This window comes from Podarcis liolepis (assembly GCF_965112155.1).
Source record: "Podarcis liolepis genome assembly, chromosome: 16".
Classification (NCBI taxonomy): Eukaryota; Metazoa; Chordata; class Lepidosauria; order Squamata; family Lacertidae; genus Podarcis; species Podarcis liolepis.
In genome coordinates, this window is record NC_139567.1 from 26,795,512 (window position 1) to 26,819,112 (window position 23,601).

A 23,601-nucleotide genomic window follows, 5' to 3' on the forward strand; every position below is an offset into this window, starting at 1 on the left:
TAGCTTGAAAGTGACATAACTTAAACATATTTTTGTTAAAGTGGAAAAAAACCCTTCAACTATCCATTGTGGTGTGGATTGCTGCTAAATTTCATGCCATCCTGCCCCCCTTTTCCATTCTCAGAGGTTGGCTTCTGGGAGGGGGTGCAGGGATGGTCAGAATCTGGCATAGGACATTGGGTGAGAATGCATAGCAGAACCACTGAGCAGAGGAAGATGGAGCCATCGGACAGCTGGAGCACAGATGGACACACTGCAGGTAACGGAGGAGTGGGAAGCTAGGTCACAAAGTGGCCATGTCCCTGTGAAAAGGTGAGTGATTAGGCTCCATCCTTTATGAGTAATTAGAAGGGCTAGCTTGGAGGAGCTGATCAAGTCAAGAATCCCCACCCCCTTTTAAAAATTAGTAACTAACAGAAACCAAAAGGGAGGAAAGCATAAATTAATTAATTTCAATAGGGACAAATGTATGGTTTCACACTTAGGCAGGAATAACCAACTGCACAAATATAGGATGGGAGGATATCTGACTTGCCAGTAGTACATGTGAAAAGGATCTAGGGGTCTTAGTAGACCACAAGCTTAACATGAATCCACAAGGCAGCAACAAAAAATGCTAACACTATTTCTAGGCTGCATCAACAGAAGTCTAGTGTCCAGGTCAAGTCATAGTACCACTCTATTAGGGCTTGGTCATACCCGGCCTCTCCAGTTATTAGGATCTTGACAATATGGAATGTGTGCAGAGGAGGATGACCCAGATGACCAAGGGCCTGGACACCAAGTCTTATGAGGAACAGTTGAAGGAGCTGGGCATCTTCAGCCTGCAGAAGAGAACACTGAGATGTGATATGATAGCCATCTCCAAATACAGTGGTACCTCGGGTTAAGAACTTAATTCGTTCTGGAGCTCCGTTCTTAACCTGAAACTGTTCTTAACTTGAGGTACCACTTTAGCTAATGGGGCCTCCCACTGCCGCCGCCGTGCGATTTCTGTTCTCATCCTGAAGCAAAGTTCTTAACCCGAGGTACTACTTCTGGGTTAGCTGAGTTTGTAACCTGAAGCATCTGTAACCTGAGGTACCACTGTATCTGAAGGGCTGTCACAGTCACACTGAAGATGGAGCAATCTTGTTTTCTCCTGCTTTTGAGGGAGGACCTGAACCAGTGGCTTAAAGTCACAAGAAAGGAGATTCCAACTAAATATCAGGAAGAACTTTCTGACAGTAAGCACTATTTGACAATGGAATGGACTCCTTCAGAAAGTGGTGGACTCTCCTTTAGAGGTTTCTTAGCAGAGATTGGATGGTAATCTGTCATGGATGCACTGACATTCCTGGAATGTAGGCAGCTGGCCTATATTACCCATGGGGTCCCTTCCAACTCTTCCACTGTAGCAGACAATGTCCCCACAATACATTTAAAGCAGTATCCTACCACTTTAAGCAGCCATAACTTCTTTCCCCAAAGAATCCTGGGAACTGTAGTTTGTTAAGGCTGCTGAGAGTTCTTAGGTGGCCCTTAGTCCTCTTCACAGAGCTACAGAGTGGTTTAACAATCAGCCTCTCTTTCTTAGGGAATTCAGGGAACTGTAGAGGAATGCAAGTCTCCTGTCAGCACCCAGAACAGCTACAGCTTCCCAAGGACCCTCAATTCCTCTCACAGAGCTACAGTTGCTAGATCAGTTTAACAGTCGGTGCCTCTTCCCTGGGAATAGACCCCAGCAGAATGCTAAACCTCCTCATTTCCCCCGGGCTTTCCATCTAGAGTCCAGTGGTTAAGTGGTGGGTCAGTCTCTCCAAATGCTGATATTACTGCAACTGCCAAGTTGGTCTGCATTGAAATTCTGTAATAGAGTATGACTTTTCCCTGTAATGGAATTTTTCTAAACCACTAGGAAGGCAAAAAGAGAGAGAGAGAGAGAGAGACTGAGACTGAGACTGAAACTCTATTAACCATACTACAAAGGCACCTACTTATTAGTATTTTACAACTGTGGCAAAAAAAAAAAATCATTCCTTGAATCTAATTATTGCTGACAAATATGAAAATTGAAATCAAAGTTAAATTTTCAGCTACAGTGCCTCGTAGTATAGCAGCTCGCCGGCTTTCGAACTATTGCATAAACTCATTTATTCCGCCGATAGGCGCCACACAAGATTGGATATTTTGCTTGCCTCTCCACCCCTATAGGTTTTGAAGCATTAACTTTGACATATTCATCTCAACTGCTGGCTCTGGGTAACTAACTCGATATGTTTACCAGTCACATACACTTGATGAAGCCAGGCAAAATGAGGAGGAGGGATCAAGATGGTTGCTTCTGAAAAACTGTGGCTAAACTCTTTCTCTCTCTCTCTCCCTCTCTCTCTCTCTCTCTCTGAGCTCAGTTCACAAACCTCCCGTTTGGGGGGTTTGGGGTCAACTCCTCTCGAGGCTGATTTCCCACCCCCGCAGACCATTGCCCTCACTTGACCACACTGCCTTTTAAAGCTATTGGTTGCTGTGTTCCGTGTTTCCACTCCCTCAGTGACATCACAGGTCACATGTTGGTAACATGGGCACTCCAGGAAAGATCACACAGGTTGCTAGAGTCATAAGATCACATGGCAGGGAACAAGGGCAAGTGAGGGCAGAGGGCAGCGTAGGGGAATCTGGGTCAAGCAGCTACCACAAGGGGAAACCAAAATGCATCCAAACGTTGTCAAACACATGAGTATCACCCAAAGTGATTATTGTTTTAGTCTTCCTGCTTTCCCGATCCCAAACACCACCGTCATTTGATGGATTTCAAAATTCCTTTCTATTATTAGGAATCTGAAAAGACTCTTGTCAACACATTTCCTTTCCCTTTTCCCCCCTATTAAGCATACTATTAAAATCAATCCCTTTTGTCATCTAGCTCTTGCTTCCACGGATGTTTAATGGATGTCGAGGGAACTAATGAGAGCTGCTAGAAAATTCATTTTAGATTTGCTATTTATAAAGTGCTCTGTGCTCAGGTGGGAAATTATTGCAAGGAACGGAGGAAGGATGACAAAAAGGGAGCAAAACGCAGCCTCACAATGGAGCTGTAGGAACTGGCGGCTGATGGGAAGATGGCGGTTTTTGAAGCCAGTTAAGGCTGTTCTCCTCTGGAGGGAACAAGCTGTCCTTGTGAAAAGTTAGGAGGAGCATATAACGGAGCCAGGATTTAACAGCCAAGAACTGGGAAGGAGAGGGAGGGGAAATGAAGGAGCAATGGGGACAGAAATGCACTCTGCATGTGTTCAGAGGAACCTATTTGGAGCTTATTTATTTTATTTATATTCCACCTTACCCCATTGAGCTCAAGGTGGCGTACATGGTTCTCCTCTCTTCCCCATTTTATCCTCACAACAACCCTGCGAGGCAGGTTAGGCTAAGAGGCAGACACCTCAGATAACACAGGCTCTCCTCCTTTCAAGCTTTCTAGACAGAGGTTGGATGTCCATCTTGCACAGATTATTTAGCTGTGATTCCTGCATTGCAACGGGTTGGATTAAATGACCCATGGGGTCTCTTCCAACCCCATGATTTTGTCACCCAATGAGCTTTGTGGCTGAGTGGGGACTCCTTGCCTAGCACTCTAACCACTACACCACACTGGCTCTCAGTTTGCACATATTAGACAATAAATAAATAAATAAATAAATAAATAACCCTTCATGTGCACTCTTCAACCATTTATCCACCCACCCCTACTAATGTTCATCAGCAAAAATAGCGGCTTCTAAAAAAGCACAACTTCTCAAGATAGAGCTTTTCTCAAGTGTTCCATACGCTTTGCACAGATTATCTATGCAATCCTTATAATCGCCCTATTAAAAGGTAAGAATAAAATACAGGTTATGCTAAGTGAGCAGCTGTCACACAGAGCAGGAGTGCCTTGTCTACCCCCCCCCCCTCATAAAATATCTAACTATGCCTTTGGAAGCTCTGCACCATCAGCAACAGAGAAATGCACGCCACGGCTTCAGCTCAACAGACAAGCCATACTAGACCAGAGGTGGGGAGCCGCAGACCTGCAAGCCAAATGCCCCAAGCCCAGGACTCCCAATCCAGCCTTCAGAACATAACCCAGGACACATTTATTCAAAGCTATGGCTCAGGACCCCCAATACCTCAAGGACTGCCTCTCCCCACATGGACTGGCACAAACCCTTCTTTGTGTGCCCCCTCCTTGGAAGGTCCAGAGGGTGACAGCATGAGAAAGGGTCTTTTCAGTGGTGGCTCCCTGCTTGTGGACTGCTCTGCCTAGGGAAGCTCACCTGGCACCATCATGATATGGCACCAGGCAAAACCTTCCTTTTTAACCAAGTCTTTTAGAGGGGGTGGGTTATTTTAACGTATCCCCGCCCAGCCCAGTCCATTTTAATGTAAGCCATTTTGTAAGGTACTTTGAGTTGCCATGGCAAAAAGCTAACAACAACAACAACGTTACTCATGCTACTGGGAGCCCAGAAGCCTATGTCTCGTCTCCCATGGATAGATGTACATATAGTAGCTGCAGAAGAGGAAAGGCAGCTCCACTAAATTTTCTGGTAAGCAGGAGACCTACCAAGGTGACCAGATGGTAGAACAGCAGTGGTGGAACACAACAATTTCAAAGTATACAGGTAGGTGGGGAGATAGACACCTTCAACACGCAGAGAGAACAGTGGCACTACCCTATGAGTTGCATCCACTTTGAGAAATATCTTTAAATATCCTAGATATGAAAGAAAAAGGACTGTAGACCAGGGATAGGAAACCCTTTTCAGTAGGGAAGCATCATTCCTTGCTGGGCAACTTTATGGGAACCATAGGCCAGTGAGGGGCTAACAAAGGCAAACATGAGTGGAGCAATGAATGGAAACATTTGCACAGTAGGCACCCACCCCTCCTTACCCTCCATCCAGGGAAGCAAGGGGCATCATCAACCAGAGAAAGACACTCAAGGAGACAGGACCAGTAGGAAGTGTGCCTAGGAAGCAGACGTGGCTCGGGGAGGGGTCCTGGGGGCCAGACAGAGAGACCTCACAAGCCACATTTGTCCCCTGGGCACAGGGCTAACCCAGGGGTCAGCAAACTTTTTCAGCAGGTGGCTGGTCCACTGTCCCTCAGACCTTGTTGAGCTGGACTATATTAGGGGTGGGGATGAACAAATTCCTATGCCCCACAAATAACCCAGAGATGCATTTTTAATAAAAGGACACATTCTATTCATGTAAATACATGCTGATTCCCGGACTGTCTGTGGGCCAAATTTAGAAGGTGATTGGGCCGCATCCGGCCCCCGGGCCTTAGTTTGCCTACCCATGGGCTAACCCATTATATTTTGTTGCCTGAGGTGGAGGGCAAGATAGCGCCCCCTGCCCACATAAAAGTGGCTGGACTGGTGGCTGAAGATGCCTTCAAGACTGGTGGTGGGACAGGGTCCCCCACTGCATTGATGATAATAATAATAATATATTATAATTTATCATTTATATTCTGCTCATCTAGCTGGGTTTCCCCAGCCACTCTGAAGCAATGGGCTAGTTTAGGACCTCAGGTCAGGTTGTGTGGCAAGCACAGCTCTGTCCTCCAACAGGAGCCAGTCAGAGACCTCTGCATAGCCATTTCCGAGCTTGGGAGGAGAGGGGGTTGCGGGCTACCCCCCTCCCACACACGCGGGGGCTGGCCTTTTGCCCCCGCGAGATCCAGGGAATCCCTGGGCGTGGGTCTCCATGCCGGGTAGTCGATAGGAGCCAATGCCTAAGGCCAATACCTTTCAATTCTGTAATCAATAAAGTTGTGGCCTTTTATGCCCATTAACCTTAAATAACGTGTCCAGTGTCTTCATTTCACACGGGGGAGGGGTCTTGCCACGCAACTGGCACCTGAGGCAGATGCCTCTCTCTGCCTAATAGTGGGGCCAGCCCTGCATGAGCCTGAAGTTCTCCAACCCTGCTGTAGACTCTTAAGAGCTTTCCCCGCACCCCCGTTTAACCCCTGTGACCACCACCACGACCACCACCAATCCCTCCTTCCATTTCTTCCATCTTTCCTGCAGCTCATGCTGCGAAGCTTCCCGCTATTATATCTGGATTAGCCACAAATCTCCCTCGATTACACAGCTCCTATCAAAACAGACAACCTGTTGGCAGATGTTTGATTACACTGTCCTGGGGGAGCTCCCCACACCCGGATTGCAGCAGAGCCAAAGCCAGTTCTGTTGGACTCCCAACACCCGGTGTCATCAAGTTGCTAATTCATCGCCTCAGAAGTTGCTCTGCAGTTTGATTTCTCAATAATAGGCTTCGTACGAAGCCCTTAAGCTCCTGAAAGCAATCCGAAAACCGCTTTTCCCTTCCATTTACATAAACACAAGTGGATCAGAAGGAATAATCATAGTTTATGCATTATTTGGGGGCTTTGGAGCCAGCTGCTAATGCGATGTCAGCGTTTGAAGCCTCGAAATTGTACAATAGGAAAATGTTGACACGCAAGAAAAGCTGTGCTAAAGTAAACAATAAATAATACAATATCAAATGTGGGATTCGGTGACAAGGCGCCTTGGCTCACCGAATTCAGCAGGCGCTAACAAATCAGGCTCACAGTCAGCGCCGCGCCTAAGTAGACCTCATTAGACGGGATGTCACTCAAAGCCGAGTTGCCTCTATGCCAAACCACACGGAGGTTATCCCGTGATTTGGCTAATAACCGGGAAGAGCTGTGCTGGCTCAAGAGGAGAACGTGGTGGCTGTTTTCACGCTGCAAAATGGAGCCATGAACAAAATTATCTGTGCAAAAACAACAAGAACCAGGACTCACAAGCCAATATGCAAACATGAGAATGTGCAGAAAACATGTTGCAGGCTTCACACATCCTGGAAACAGCAGACCATGAACTTCTGCTCCCATCACAAGCTTTCTCCTGAGTGTGCCCACTTACAGGGTTAGCAAATTGGTTCCATTTTCTTGCGCTCTGGCTTCCGTCACGGTGTTCTGTTGCACCAAAAGCGGTTTAGTCATGCTGACCGCATGACCCGGAAAGCCGTCTGTGGACAAATGCCGGCACCCTTGTGGCTTGAATCGAGCTGAGCGCCGTACCTTACCTCCTTTTTTTGGGGGGGGGGTGCACTGCCTTGATTCCAAAAATTCATCTGCAGTGTCCCCTAGCCCACCCTATAAAAAGCATTACTCAGAATAGTAGTCTGCAAGACCCACCAAGGAAGACAGTAACAATTAATTGCACATTTATTCAAAACACAGTTAAAAATATTTAGTTGATTTAATTCAACAAAACTGAGGAATTTGATCCAGTGGTACCTGTTTTCAAAGGCTGATAGACCTTAACATCTCCAGAGGTCCCCACCTCTCAGCACCCACCTAGGTAACCCCTCTGTCCCCCCCCCAGGTTGCTATTGCCCTCTTGGGGAACTTGCATGGTTGAAGCTCAGCTGGCTGTCCAAAGTCAAGCATTTCATTCACACACAACGTGCACCCATGTAGCAGCTTTCTTTAGAAAGGAAATATATATATATATATTTCCAGGAACACCTAGTGCTCCCAGAAAGTCTGGTGGCAACAGACCATTTGATTTGGCAGCAGCACATGTGGATTTCACATTATGCAGCATGTAACAGAGCCTCCAGTCTCATTTCCTAGGGAACAGAAAAGCAGTGTTGTTAATGTCTCTCTGCAAGCACCGGGTGTCTTTAAAGGGAGGAATATCTCAAACACCATTCAAATCAGGGCACTGGGACTCTGGCTTCCATGTATGGGTGCTACTGGGGATGCCCAAATTATCATCATCATCCCAAGGTGGGTTACAACATTAAAGCACAACATTCACCTGCCAAAAAAAAAATCATGAAAATTCACCGGTGTTTTAGTGCCACATTCTCTCAATATGTAGATTTATTTATTTATTTGCAATGCTATTTTACCTAATTTAACACGTTTGCACATTATTTTCACTGCTATATGCACACTTTACCCTAGTATGCACTTCTGCAGAGGGTGTATCTGCTACTTGGCTGGAGAACTGCACTGCAAAATTCAGAAAAGTGCAAATTTCAAGGAATGTCTTTTGTTCCAGTTCTCCTATTATTTTGGAAACCCAGATGATCAGGGTTGCCATACGTCCTCTTTTCCCAGGACACGTCCTCTTTTTCATGGGTATGTAAAAGGAGAGTCATCATAGCAATTCATGTGTGTCCTCTCTTTTGCTTTTCAATATATAGCAGCCCTAAGATGATGGAAGTTTACCGCTAAATGAAAACTGAAATTGAATAAGAAGGGCCTCCTGGATCAGGCCAATGGCTCTGCATCCTGCTTTCGCACTGGGCAACCAGATGCCTGAGGGAAACACAAAGGAAAGCCGGACACAGCCACACTCACCCCCTCCTGCAGTTTCCAGCAACTGGTATTCAGAAGCCTCACTACCTCTAACTTTGGAGGCAGAGAACAGTCATCATGGCTAGTAGCCTTTGATAGCCCTCTCTTCCGTGAATTTGACTCATCCTCTTTTAGAACCATCTAGGTTGGTAACCATCACTGCCCGCTGTAGCAGGGAGTTCCATAGTTTAACTATGTGCTGCATGTGGAAGTACTTCCTGGTATCTGTGCTGAGTCTTCCAACATTCAGCTTCATGGAATGCCCAGGAATTCTAGTGTCACGAGAGAGAGAGAGAATAATTTTTCTCTATCCCCTTTGTCCATGCATTATTCTATACACCTCACCTTTTCTCTCAACCCAAAAGCCCCAAACATCACCCCCCATCCCCAGCTAGTGGAGGCAGCGTCCACTTCTCCCTTGTCTGACCACCAGTTCTTACAGACTGAGCCTCACTGAAGAGCATCTTCACACTTAGCAAGCAGTGCATGAATGAAGGTGTGATGGAGAGCAGGCCAAGAAACAAGGACTGCCTTGAGGACGAACAGTCAGTAGGTGAAAGGAGTGTGTGTGTATGGAGAAATGGTCAAAGGGCCAATTAATTTACAAGCGTTTTCTGAGTTGGACATATTTAACCATAAGCACATTAAAAAAAACCCCACTGTATCCTTGGCAGGAGATGAGGGCAGTGCAGTGAGGGCATCATCTCTGATTTATTATTAAGAAAGTGAAAGGTGTAGACCTGGGGGATGGGAAGTGAAGAAGAAAGAGGCTCTGAGTTGCCTGCCCTGCTGATAGATCTGTAGCTCTGCTAGTGATTCTAGCATAAGCAGAGAATCCATTTGCTCAGAGGAAAGTCTGTGTAGTCATGGGAAGGAAGAGGTTCTGTGTTGCTCATGCTAGAGTCAGTCCCAGAGAGCCGATGTAGCGTGTTGGATATTGAGCTAGACCAGGACCTGGGAGATCAAGGTTCGAAACTGGACACATCCATGAGATGTGTTGGGTGACTTTGGAAAAGTCTCTCAGCCTAACCTGATAGTTGTGGGGATTAATAGAGGAGGGGGCCACCTTGAGCTCCTTTGTGGGGGGTGGGGAGAAGCATGAAAACTTGGAGGAAAGATGGGACTACTGCACACACTCCTAAATATAAGTTGTGGTGAGGGACATGCAGGCAAAGAGCCATAACTCTGAGGCAGAACATTCACTTTGCAAGCAGAAAGCACCCTGCCTGAAACCCTGCAGACACACAGCCGGTCAGTGCATACAACACTGAGCTTGATGGGGTACAGCCTGACTTCGCCAGAGAGAGCACTCATCACCTCATGAGATGCTGACGGTCTTGCTTTCTAGGAAAAAATGAAGCTTCTGAAATTCCCTCTGTTCCTTCCAGGTGCATCAAGAATCTCAGCATGTCTTTACCAAGGAGAGGACTAATAAGTCATTTCCCAGATATCGGGGAGGTGCTCTGACAATATTGCTGCTTGCCTTTACCTACTTGTACATTTGAATATAATTAGAATATGCTGCAAGCTTCCAGTGATCTCTCCTCACAAAAGGGGAAACCAAAGCTACAAACAGAGCCAACATTTATCAGAATACAAACCCACTCCACCCCGCCCAAGGTCTATCCCTATAGAAAATGGGCACCTTTTGCACAAATGTGTCTGATATTCATCACATTTTTGCAATGGTGTAATTCTCCAATTAGCCCAGAGCAATTTCCCCACTATGCTGAGTGCCCCGATTTTACTCCTGTTCCCCTCACAGAACTACAAGTCCCATAGCTCCCTGGGAAGGAGGGTTTGATTCTTAAATCCCTTTTCAACATTGCGGTTCTGTGAGGCAAACAGAGGTCTCCTAACAGCTTTCAGCACCCTTAGCAAATGACAGCTCCTATGATTCATCTGGGGGGAAGGCACAACTGTCAAAGCGGTATCGCGGGGCTTTTTAAATGTGTAGCTGGGATGCGGCCTAGCCAAAAATGACAGGAAAATAATGGTTGATTTAGCCAACATTGCAGTGCATTTTTTTCCTCCCAGGTCCTCACTTACTCTTCTGGCTCACGAACATGTTCCTAGCTGAGACGATTCCTTGCCCCCATGCTACTACTAAGCAGTGCTAAGAGCCTGCAAGAAAAAAATCACCCCCAGCAAACCCCTAGCCATTTGGCAACTTAAAAAAAACATCAGAAACACCAAAAATAGTTGTGCTGAAGTGCTCCCCTCTGTGGCTTGACCTCAGGGCCCCCATCTCCAGCTTATCACATTTTATTGCATCCCCTCTCCCACCTCCGGTTGGCAACAGACGGCAGAGTGCCAGGCTCGCCTTGGGATCTTGGGAATTAGGTTGATCTACTTTTCTCTTCCTGCTTTTTTAAAGGCAAGTCAGCATGGAACACGGCAGACCCTGCTGGTTTTGACCTAAATCTGTCAAGTTGTCATTCCCACCCCCAGTCCTCAAAACAAGAAAATAACATACAATAAAAAAGTTTTTGTGGGCAAAGGTTGTTTGTAGAAGCCAACGCAGCCAAGGGGGTTGAAGAGGTGGGCAGAACCCCAGGCCAGCTGCTTACAAGCCTTGGCTCACCAAGAATCAAAAGCACCACACAACTCCCTGGAAAATGCAAGACGACACACACGCCCCCCCCCAAAATGAGACACAAGCAAGAGATGCCAGGATCCGAGAGAGATGCAGAGGAGGAATCAAAGGGAATGTTGCGTCCATGGGACACGATGTTACCATCAGGGACTGTGGCAGGCTCGCTTCTCAAGAAACTACTCCAGTCAACCAATGTCATGGAGAAACGTGAACTTGGCTGATGCAGAGACATATTTAGGGAATGTTTCCAATGACAACAGCAAAAGCCTCCTTTGAGTCCTATGCACATGGCTGAAAAATAAGCATGCAGATAATATGAATGCAAGACAAGAGTGCCGTTTTAACTGGAATGTACATGCTCAGTGTAAACCAGGAAAGGCGAGACCAGATTATTGCTGGGCTATGACTCTGACTATTGGCCATGCTTTTGGGAGTTGGGAGTCCAACAATATATAGAGATTCCCACCCCACCCCACCCGGTGTAGAAATGCCTGCACACCTAACAACAACTCCACCACTGTGTTTTGTATCTTTGCAGTCATAAGGACTAGAAGCTTGCTGCTTCTCTGTTTAAAACACAAAAAGGAAGGCCGAGATTCTCAGCAAGCTAAACTGTGCACTCTGTGTATAGCATTCCACATATTTCCCTGTACTCAAATACAATTGTGTGCTCTCTCTCGCTCGTGTGTGTGTGTGTGTGTGTGTGAGCAGACATAGCTACATGTAGGCCTCAGTTCACTAGTCTTCACAGGCTATGAACATAGGCCTCAGATCCTTCACAAGAATCCTGAGCTACAGGTTGCCCTCAACTCAAATCATGGCTTTTTTAACTAGCTGAGAGCTGCGACTCAGCTACATTGGCAAAGAAAAAAACACTTTATATGCATCGTTTATGCATTCTAACACTGTAACACCAGATGGTGCTGTAGAGTTCCGTTTTTGCTAACCTGATTTCTCATGCAAAGTTTGCAACGTGTTTAACTGAAAGGTTTCATTGAAGTGTCTAGATCAGGCATAGGCAAACTCCGGCCCACCAGATGTTTGGGACTACAATTCCCAACATACCTAGCTAACAGGACCAGTGGTCAGGGATGATGGGAATAGTAGTCCCAAGCATCTGTAAGGCTGAAGTTTGCCTGTGCCTGGCCTAGATCCAGCCCTAGTGTGGTATAGTGGTTAAAGTGTCAGGCTAGGACCTGGGAGATCAGAGTTCAAATCCCCACTCAGCCATGAAGCTCCCTGGGTGATCTTGGGCCAGTCACCATCTCTAACCTACCTCAACGGCTGTTATGAAGGTAAAATGGAGAGATTTTTTTTGGGGGGGGGAACCATGTGCATTACCTGGGGTACCATGGTGGAAAGGTGAGATAGCACTGTAATTTTTATTTTATTTCTATTTTTTTTTAAAGAATGGTTACACCTTTCATTGCAAGAAGCATCAGGCAAGGTGGTTGGGGTAAAAGATACAGTTCAGGAAAGCCAGAACAAGGCTTTATGAAACTTGCCATGTATATCCCTGGATCAGGGCAATAAAGCAAGCAGAATGCACCAGGCATGCAGACAATGTAATTGGGATGTCTAAGATTGTAAACATCAGTTATAACTATTATTATTTATTAGGCACCGATTGGCGGCTGCCGAGGTGAATAATAACGATTTTATCGAGCCTAGTAGTAAATATTGACCCCACTGAAGTCAAGGCTATTATTATTTTCTGCAAGGGACAATAAATCTTGATATTAGCAGAAAGAAGTCAATATATTTGTTTAAATACACATTCATCGGTGCCATCATCCACACACCAAGGAGAAGCCAAAGGGAGCTCATTCTCTTCTCTCCCTCCGCCCTCTCCAAATCTCACCCAAGACAATAATTTTAACACAACACACCACCACATGCTGGGGAAAATGGGATTGAACTACTGCAGCAATTTGTTTAGAATGTGTCTTTTCCGAGAGATGGAACTTGGCAAGCCTGTGGCATTCAACTGCTCTGCACGCCTGAAAGCGTGCAAACTCTCATCCACACACACACCCCAGCCTCTTCGGAAAACACTATGTGCCTTTTGACGGTTCTCACTCTGTGTTAACAAGCTGTAATCAGATCACATTTGTCTCGCTGAAGGCCAATGGAGAGATGCGACTCATGGGCCTGATTGTAAACCAGAATATGCCCCCATTTAGAACAGCAGGGGTTGGTGCCTACTAGAATTTGTGGGGAGGAAGGCAGGGAGGTCCAACACTAGGTGGCGCCAGAGCCACTGACATGGGAGCCAACTCATTCTAGCTTCCCCCCTATCCTCTTCCCTGTAGAGTTCTTACAAGGGCAACGCTGAGACTAAGGCCACATTCAGATCATACACTTAAGGCAATCCGAGACCACTTAAAAACAGCCATGGCTTCCCCCAAAGAATCCTGGGAGCTATAGTTCGTTGAGGATGCCGAGAGCTGTTAGGAGACCGCTCACAGAGCTGCAATTCCTAGAGAAGAGTAATAATCAACCCCCCTTTCACAGGAAACTCTGAAAACTGTAGCTCGGGGAGGGGGATAGGAGTCTCCTAACAACTCCCAGCATCTACAATGAACTACACTTCCCAGCATTCCTGGAGGAAAGCCTTGACTGGTGCATTAAGATTATGGTGAGAATGTGGCCTAAGGTGGTGGTGGTGGGAGCTAGTAGCCAATACCACACCAAGGACTGATTGTAAGCAGGCAGACGGGTGGGGGCTCTGGGGGCTGGTAGTGGTTGGTGGAGCAGTTCCCCACTCATAGGGTTCAAAAATTCATATTTCAAAAATTCCTGACTGGGGGTGGGGGGACAAACCCAAATTGTTGAGCTTTCTGGAGGAAACCCCTCCCCCCCCCAATAATAATAATAATAATAATAATAATAATAATAATAATAATATCCCGCCCTTCCCAGCCGAAGCCGGGCTCAATAGTGATTTAAAGCTTTTGGAGCTGTTTCCACTGCTTTTTCCATCGCGCTACCATATAGCCGGATTTCCCCTGACATTTTGCCGATTCAGAAAAATTCCCCCCAGCGCCATTTTTACCCCCAAAAACCAGGACATGTCAGGAATTTTCCTGATGTATGGCAAGCCTACACATTCGCCCTAATGGACCGCCCTCAACTGATTTCATCTCTCATCTACAAACAGATCATGGCTTTCCATCAGTTCTGCCACTCAAACTTAGGTTCTCCCCACCCTGCCCCAGTGATAGTGGAATCTAATGGTTAGAGCAACCAGGCACTGGGGAGAAATTTATCCTGTTTGCATTTTAATGCGAACCTACCTAGTTTTCACTTTCGAAACCAGTATGCAAAACCCCAAATGCATTTACCCTTCAAAGATTATAATTGCACATACAAATTCTTTGGGGGGGCAGTGCCCACAGAAGCAAATGATTATAAACCACTCACTGATAGAGAAGTGAAGGGAGTAACTTCAGGGACACCCCTGGAATGGGAGGAGGGTGGGCTTGCCCCCTGTTCTGTTGACTTCAGACATTAAGGTCTAAGATCCTACTCTTATCAATATTCCTGTATTGCAGGGGTTGGAATAGGTGGTCCTTGAGAATCCCATAGAATTCTATGATTCTATGCCCTATCCTGGGCATTTGGGCCACATGAAGATATGTCAAAATGTCAAAATGTGTAATATAAGAAATGCAAACAGAAGTCAGAAAGGAATTCTTACAAGCCATAAAGCACTATGGGAACAGCGCATCAATTTGTTTTCAAAAGCAAACAGAAAGTATTGGTCACAAAGGCAGATGCTCAATATTCTAAGAGTAGTGGCCAGAGCAAGCCATCCGTAAAGATGCAAATATGCCAATAAGGACACAGATAGATGCCTAGGCAGCAGACGACTGGGAAGATTGTTACCTCGTTTGTGCAAAGTCAAGCCAACCAAATATTCATTCTATTTTATCTGCTTTAAGTTTCCATCCCACTTTTCTTCCCATAGGCGCCTAGAGTGACAAAACACAAAGCTGCATATAGTACATTTTTTAAAAATCCAAAACATTTAGAACAGCTGCATATCCTCAGAGCTAATAAATACAAGGTTGTCAGGAACAGCATATTTCAACCATCAAATTCGGAGAATTGAAGGGAGGGATTAAAAACTTTTTTAAAAAAATAGGGATCTATTATTTCCATTGTACAAGTCAACCCAGAACTCCCCTTCCACCCACCCACACCATGAAAAGAGACTGTGTGCAAGATTCAACTAAGCTGTGGTGTGCATGGAATGAGTTCTGCCCGTGCAACAGGACCTCCTTCATTCTTCCCTCACCACATCTCCTAAATATGCTCTGGGCAAGGACAAACCCAAAACAGATCTAGGGAGTGCACAGGAGGAGGTGAGGGTAGATGAGCTTCACTGCAAGAGTGGATCTCGTTCCCTGTGCATGTACTTAGCAACTTAGTCAGGGAGTTCCAAAGTGTAGGAGATGCCACACTAAATGAATCCGTACAAATGCAGAGAGGTTACTACCTGTAGTAGTTCCAATTCTGCCAATCAAAGTGGTCCAGTGGGCACATGTAGGGTAAGGTGAACTCATAGGTAAACTGATCCCAAGTTTTATATACTAATATTAAAAACCCTTAACTTGGCCCAGAAGCAAACTGGCAACAGTGTAGATAACTAAGCACAGGTGTTAAATGCCAGCAAGGGTTCACTCTGGTGAGCAGCTGTGCTGCAGCAAACTTTAAGGGTGCCTTGCATGAAAAAGTGGTCACCAAGTTCAGCTTCCCCATTGCAGTGAAAGGGGGTAGAGCTTGAATTTATACAAAGTGGCTCAGAACCCCTTTAGTACAGAGTGACATGGAGGGAGTACAGAGTGATTCATCCACAGATCTGAGTTTTAAAAAAATGCCACCGATACAAGATTCTGTGGATAACCCTAGCACGTCCCAGACCACTGCGTGAAGTCAGTAAGAGATAAAAACATTGCTAACTCGCACCATTTAAAAAAAAATCAACTTGACGATTTCATATGTGTGATCGTAGCTTGTAATTTTTTTAAAAAATGTCAAATTTGATCTATGATCTGATCTCAATTGAAAAAAATAAAATCTCTTGACAGGGTGCAAAGTTATGCCACTGCTCCAGTGGGTGGAAGCGCAGAAGGGGAGAGGATAAAATTTGGGAGATGCAATCTGCTCCTGTTTTGCTATCCGCATGGGCTCTCTGCCTGCGAAACAAAAAGATGTTGCTCTCTCAAAAAGATCAGATGCCGCAAGATACTCAAATTGGCAACGAGAAAGAGAGTGAGCTTTGCCTGCTGTGCCGCGTCTTAAATTGTCAGGCTGACTACATGAGGCACCAGCAGCAAAGTCATCCCCTCGCTTCCCCCTTTTCAAGAAACTTTGCTTTATGCTAGGAGAGAAAGAGCAAGCGAGTGAGCAGGGAGATTACCAGAAGCAGTAAATGAGATACCAGGCAGAGGAACAAAAGGCTATAGCCAAACAAAACTGATCAGAAAGCATTAAAAGGGAACAAATCCTGCTAAGAGGTGGCAAAATGATTGCTGGTGGGGAGGGGAGAGAGGAAAGCAAAAATAACAGTCAATGTGTTCCCTGTGAAGTTTGGGACAGGAAGGTCTGGCTCCCTGCACCCCTCCCTATCAGGATCTGTTATAAGTAAACACCTGCTTGCTGGGTGACCAATGCCTTCTGGAACTCATCCCACGCCTCCCATCAAAGCACTTGAACATGGAGAATTCTCTGTCTTGCAGTGGTGGAGAACCTGGTTTGCATACAGAAAGTCCCAGGAATCTCCAGGGAGGGCTGGGAGATACCACTGTGCCTTGAACCCTGGAGAGGTGCTGCCAGTCCGTGCGGAAATGCAAGGGGTGCCCATTGAGCAGAAGACAGGCAAGGCAACAGCAGGTGGTGCCAGAGCCAATGGCAGGCAGAGCCAACTCATTCAAATTTTGCCCCCATCCTCCTGGCTGCCAAGTTCTACAAGGGCAGTCCTGAGACTAAGGAAGAGGAAGCTGGCAGGCAATGCCCACTAAAAGGGGGGACGGGACAGGGAGGTTGGGGGTAGCTGAGGGCAGACTGATATTTGCCCTTATGGACCAGCCTCCACTGCCTCCAAGTTCTTCGTAACCAGGACTAAGAGTATTTGAAAGTCATCGTTAAAAAGCCTTGTTGCTAAGCAGGCAAATTGCAGCTTCGTTAAATTATTTGCTTGGAAGTTCTTTCTTGTAACATTCGGCTAATCCAGATGGCCCATGTCTAGTTGTCTGATTCCATGGATGTAAAAAACTTTTGAAGTTCTTATCTGCATTCACTAAAGGGGAAAGACAACTAAGTGCCTTTGTACACTGTTATGGCTGAACTGCACAGAAAGGGCACCATCCAGCTCAAGCTAAATTAAGACACAGAAGGAGCAAATTCAGATGTTAAGGGAGTAAGGCTAGAGACCAGTTGCAGATTATTTTTATTTTTAAAGAAGACTATGGGGCAATACTCAACCAAGTCTCATGCAGCATAGACCCAGTGAAATGAATGAACCCAAGTTAGACATGTCCATTAACTGCACTGGGTCTTCTTTGAGTAGGGTTAGCAATGAATAGCACTCACTCTTTGCAAAAGAAGGAGATAACCCTAACTGTTGCATCCCTAAATAATGGTGTATTGTCTTTTAGATCCTGCATCCATGACCTGAAGTGGTCAGAATTAAAGCCAGTTTTCATCAAGCCTACTTGTCTTCAAAGGGTATGTGGAAGGAACATAAGCAGCTGCCACACAGAGTCAGGCCACTGGTCAATCTAGCTCATTATTGTCTAGATCTGGGATGGATAAAAGGTAAATCAGGATCTTGTGGTAGATCTCTGGGTGACTCTTGTATATCCACAAGAGATGCTGCCTCTGTATTTCTTATCAAACAGCAGTAGCTACCACACACACAAACACTAGTTTGCTGGGAAAGAAAATTACTTTAAAGGAGAAAGCGTTCTCGCTACTTCTGCAAAAGGTTTGTGTATGAAAGGACTTGCAAGAGCTTAGTTGTGATACTAATAATGAATTCCTGGGCCCAAGGCACTCTTAATTCTTATGAGTATGTCCACCTGGCTGAGAAATTATTTTGCAGCTGGCTGCTAGATATTATTGTTCTAGGAGAGGAAAACATGAAGAAATTAATGCAAGCCTGAAACCTGCCCACCCCTGGTTTTGAACTGACTGACAGAAGGTCTCCAGACAGGGGTCTTTTCCCCACCTGCAGAGGTCAGGGATTGAAAGGGGGACTTTTCTGCATGTGTTCTGCCGCTAAGCTACAACATTTCCTAGAATGTCTGCATTTCCCAGATGCTTATCCAAGATTACTGAATGAGAGCATCAAGGATAGCAAGCAAGCTTCCTTGAAAGACAGATTGCCTATTGCTAAGCCTTCCTTTGCTGTAAGGCACCAAAGAGACCCAATAGGTGCAGTGAATTCTCTGTGTCATCAGAGTGTGCAGGCTCAAAGGACCCCCACTACACAAGACATATGGATTGTCCAGAATCAAAGGACAAAGCCATAGGAGAAACGAGATGGTTGAAGTCAACTTTGTACTCCCTACCCTCTTTCAAAAATATATAGACAAAGGGATTCAAAGGGACTTAAAGGAGCCCATACTTTTTTGAAGGGGGATGGGTCAGTTCTGAAGTGGCAAAAATTTCATGGGCAAAGTTTCACAGGCTGCGTTTGAAGAGGAAAGACTGTCAGAACACAAAAAGGTGATCACAAAGTAATGGCAAATGTCTAAAACCAGTTCAACTTTTGGAGGTATCTGCAGCATATGCTGTACTTTTCCGTGTATAAAACTATGTTTTTTTCTTTAAAAATCATGCTAAAAAGTGGGGGTCATCTTATACAAGGATAGTGCATAGGGTGGGCGTTTAATTGGTTGCTGCCGTGACTGTCAGCTACTACTATGAGTGTTATTTGTTGTTGCGTCAATGGTTGGTGTTGATTGGCTGATGCTGCAGCAGTTGGGTGGGTGACTGGCAGCCTCTGCCGGTAGTGGGACAGGTGGGAGGCAAATTTTGCGACATGTGCTGGTGAGCGATTTTCAGCCATCACCCCTTTTAAAAAGCGCAATAATCCTGGTTAATTCCCCCCAAAAAAGCTCAACAACTCTGTGCCATCTCCTCCCATTTTCTTAAATTTGAGTCCCCCAAAATAGGGGGCGTATTATACATGGGGGCGTCTTATACACAGAAAAGTATGATATATGTACCACAAGCCAGCTACCCAACTACCATCAGCGTAGCTCAGAATTTAGAACCCCTGAACTTCAGCTGGGGGCTGCCCTGAGGAGTGTGCCTCCTTTGTGGCTGCAGGGGGTAGAACATTTGCAGCGGGGTAGAAACCGTTAGGAAGAATTCCCACAAAAAAATAAGTTGACAAATCATGGCAGGTAATAAACAAGGACTCTGGTGTGCCCAGAAAAGGCATTAAGGGTGCAAGGAAGGAGAGGAAAGTTGAAGAAAGCGCAAAATTTGATAAGCCACTGAACTAATATGGAGAATGAGATTGCAATGGTATGGGCAGTTCTACTCCGGCAGTCTTGAACATTAAACTCCCTGCTTGTAAAAAGCCAGCACATCAAGGAGAATAAAAGGAGAAGCTACCCTAAACCTTTCTCCTAGATGTGCTGGCTTTCGGCCTACAGGGAGCTTTTTACACAAGTGAACATTCAAGAGAGTAACTGCACTGTGATAGTACAGTCCAAGCCAGAAGACATTTTGGCTGAGAAGAAAAATGTGATTTGCCCACCACATCCGCACTCCCTAGAAAAAGACCAACTTATATATGTGTTTGTTATCAGTCACTCACTTTTCCTACAATGCCCCAGAATCACACTAGATCAGGACATTTTTGGAAAATGCCAAATGATGGCAGGTATGCAACACTACTGTGGCTTGCAGTGATGGGCAGATGACACTTATGGGGTGGGGAAAACTGCTAGTGTTAAGCCCCACTCCACAGAAACTGCTGGAGAAGCTCTTTTCCCCCTGGAGAAATTCAGCAAAACAGCTGCTGTCCCCCCAACCCAGTTTCCCTGCCAGAATTTCAAGAAGCCATTTGTGCACATAACTCCAGTCCAAACATCTATCGTCTCATGGTGATGGGGGTGAGTTTGGGTTGCCAGGCTGAGAAACTCCAAAAAAGAAAGCAAGTGGGAGGGCTGCAGCTCAATAGTAATGCCTCTGCTTGACAGGCTGTCCCTTGCCTCTGAGTGCCAGTTCCTGGAAATCAAGAGCAGGCAGAATGCTGTTGCTCTTGAGTCCTGCCTGGGAATTTTCCATAAGCTTCTAGTTGCCTACTAGATATAATCCCCAGCATCTTCAAGAAGGCGTGGGAATGTCTTAATTCTGAAACCCTGGAGCGCTACTGCCAGGCAGTGTAGACAAACCAAGTTGCTTGAACCAATGTTATGATTCAGTACTAGGCAGATTCCTGCGCTCCTATGTGGGGATAAGCGTGCACACATGAACTTTTAGATACATGGAAGTGAAATACTAAAATAAGCACCTGCCTTTATAAACCACCTGGGAAGCTGCCTTATAGTCAATCAGACCATTGGTCCATCTAACTCAGTATTGTTAACACTAGCTGGCAGTGTTCAGGGCTTGCAATCCTAACCTGAAGATACCAGGGATTGAACCTGCAACCTTCTGCATGGAAAGCAGCTGCCCTAGCACCAAGCTACGGAGGGGGAATGTCCAAAGCCCCTTTCAACCACTCTGTAAGACCAATGTATTGTGTGCAGTTCTTGCAACAGCTTTCCCAGGGTACAAGTCCCAGGCAAGAACAAGAGGGCGAAGAGCTCTGTGATTCAAGAAACCTTTCTGGCACAGGAGTAAGCTCCACTTCCACACAAGGCAGACATTTTCTGACCACCGAGGATCATACACCAGATGATCTGCAGAAACGCAACACCTTTCTTCTAAAAGCACAAGCCTCTCGTGGAATGAACAGCTTGTGCCGGCATCTCCAGATGGTTGTGCAGAAACAAACACAAACTGACATCTTTGCAAGGCAGAAACATGGGTCCGTCCGTCCGTCCTCCCCCCACCAATGAAATGCACAGACATGCCCCAGCTCTGTGCACATCTGTCTCCCTGCCTCCCACACCCAGCTGCCAGCCCATCCCTGTGGAGTTGCCTCATGTGCATCACCCTGCTTTCCTCGAAGCCACTTCTCCCCCCATTAGCACCCTTCTATCCCGGGGGTCTCTGGCTGGCTCCAAACGGAAGTGAATTAAGTCTCCGTCAAGTCTATTGACCTCAGCTGGAGGGGTCAGGGAGGATTACGAGGAAAGTATTTAATCAAGTTTATGGAAAGGCCTCAGCCGGCGGAAGGAGGCTGAAAGCCTCTTGGAGGGGCAGAGAAACATCAAGGGACATCTCTCAAGCCTACCCTTGACCCCCTACCAAGCCTGGCTTTTTGCCGCCCGTTTAAGCAACTAGAGAGACAGTTCTGTTTGCAAGTCCAGCCAAATATGACAGGGCGATGGGGGTGTTTCATATCTCGGAGGCCAACCGACCAGTGTTTAGGGTGTCGCCACCAGCTGCTGAAGTGGACATGGCTTCTTTAGCAGCTGTGTCCAAGAGAGGATGTAGGTGGGTATACCTTGCGTGACACAGCCGCGGCTGCCCAAACTCCCCTCTTTGACCTGACTATGAAAGATGCAGAAGGCTCTTCAGCATCTGGTGGCTGAACAGGGGGGGGGGTAGAGAGAGAGAGAGGAGCACTCTCTGTAGTAAATGCCTTTCAGTCTACACCTCAGAAGCCCCCCTCCCATTTTCCTTAAAAGCAGAAGGGCGTGCGATGGAACACGCACTGCTAAAGGGGAGATCCTACTCAGCAGCAACAAAGTCGCACCATCTTAACAGTAGTGGAGAGAAATCAAAGCCAAAACAAGGAGACGCGAAAAGGGAAATCAACAGCAGCTGGAGAAGGCTTGGCTCCCTCACAAGAACACTTCCTCAACCTTCCACAGAGACAGGCTCGTGCGTTCCCTGTATCCATCCTTCTCACTGTAGCTTTGGCAACCCAATAAAACAGAGAAAAGAAGTTTATCTCTCTTATTACGGTGCCCCTGAATGCTTAGCAACATCCACCGTAAAAGCTTGCACACCCCATTACTATTGAAGTTATTTGTCCCCCTCTCTTTTACCTTCCCCAAATATCCACCATTTGCTTTACACAGAACGGCGGCAGCTTTTGAGAAGGTTTTTGGAAGGAAAGGCTGCGATCCAGAAGGAAAGGGGGGATATAATTCTGGCCATTTCTCAGCCCTTGCTTTCCCCGTCTCCCTCCCCTAACAACCCTTTCCTCTTCCACTTAGTAACCGCAGAAGTTTGTCCGCTGAAGTTTCTCATCCCTTCCCCCTCTTAAAGAAGATCCCATCCAGAAGAGGAGGAAGAAGACCAATGGGCGTCTCGAAAGCTTGCTCAAATTGACAACTCGATCACATGCCTTTTTTAAACATTTGTTTGCATCGTACCGGCGCTGATCTCTATCGGAGAAACGCGGCGGAGGTAGGGGTGATGGGGAGGTTCGGAGAATGGGAGAGTAAGAGAGAGAGCCTCACACGCTCCGGAATCACGACTAATCCAAACGCACAAGCAAATTAAGCCATCAACACACAAGCCACAAATTGCGCACCCGGCGCGGCTCCGCCAGCAGCTGCGAGAATCGGATCGATAATCTATTTTGCAAAACCGGGAGGGGGGGTTGAAGAGAATAAGAAGAAAAAGGGGAAGAGAAAGCATCTGTGGGAAAGGAGGGGGGTGGTCTTCCAAACCTCCCTGCTTCTTCTCCCTTGCAGCAGAAGGAAGCCAGCCAAGGGGAGGCGAGAACCAGAATTCGAACCCGCGGTGCAAAAATCTGGAGTCGTCTCCTTACCTTGGAAGAAGAACAGCGAGGCCATCCCGGCCAAGACCGCCCAAAAGAGAGGGGTGTGCATTTTCGCCAGAAGTCCAGTCATGCTAGGGGACCGAGGTTTGTAAGAGCTATCGCGCTCCGGGCTTGTCGGTTTCAGCTGCTTCTTTTCCCCCCCTCCCCTGTCCGATCCCCTCTTGAGCTTGCGGAGAGAGACAGACAGACAAGAGCTTGCTTCTGCGACGATGATTATTACGGACGGAATGGAGAGGCGCAGGGGAGAGAAAGCCACACAATCCAGCGCCTGCCTGCCTGCCTGCTTGCTTGCAGCCCAAAGCGGAGCGAGAGCGAGACTCCTTCCCAATAATTATCTCCACTCGTGGTCTGGCACCGAGACCCGCTCCAAGATAGGGGATTGCGGACAGCCCTCCTACGCGGCGCACTCATTGGTTCGCATCCAGGGATTGACAAAGCGGCAGCCCCGCAACCTCGCGCGCCGCTGCCAGGAGTGTTAAAGAGCCCACGAGGCGCGCGCGCCGGGTGCGGGGGCTGGGCGTTTGATTCAGAGCGGCGGCGGCAGCAGCAGTAGCCGGAGTGACTCCGGATTAAGGAGACTCTGGAATGGTCGCCAGACAGATGTGATTTTTGGATTTGATTTATTTATTGCAAGACTGTAACTCTTATCCTCCATACAATGCATGGGATCAGTCCTGGCTGGCTCCCAACTTGC

The 23,601-nt window shown here is 46.7% G+C and overlaps 1 protein-coding gene across 8 annotated transcripts in view; it reads right to left on the reverse strand.

Moving 5' to 3' along the window:
- LOC310695248 (protein CEPU-1) overlaps positions 1 to 23,377 on the reverse strand; it is a 798,779-nt gene extending 775,402 nt beyond the window's left edge. For 6 of the 8 annotated variants that reach the window (XM_083479382.1, XM_083479383.1, XM_083479380.1 and 3 more), the window contains exon 1: positions 22,896 to 23,376. In XM_083479382.1, coding sequence (XP_083335508.1) covers positions 22,896 to 22,977 — 82 coding nt within the window. In that variant the 5' untranslated portion in view covers positions 22,978 to 23,376. Of the gene's footprint in view, positions 1 to 22,895 lie in introns of all 8 variants that reach the window. The other 2 variants (XM_083479377.1, XM_083479376.1) reach the window with 1 other exon arrangement.
- Positions 23,378 to 23,601: the final 224 nt, after the last annotated feature.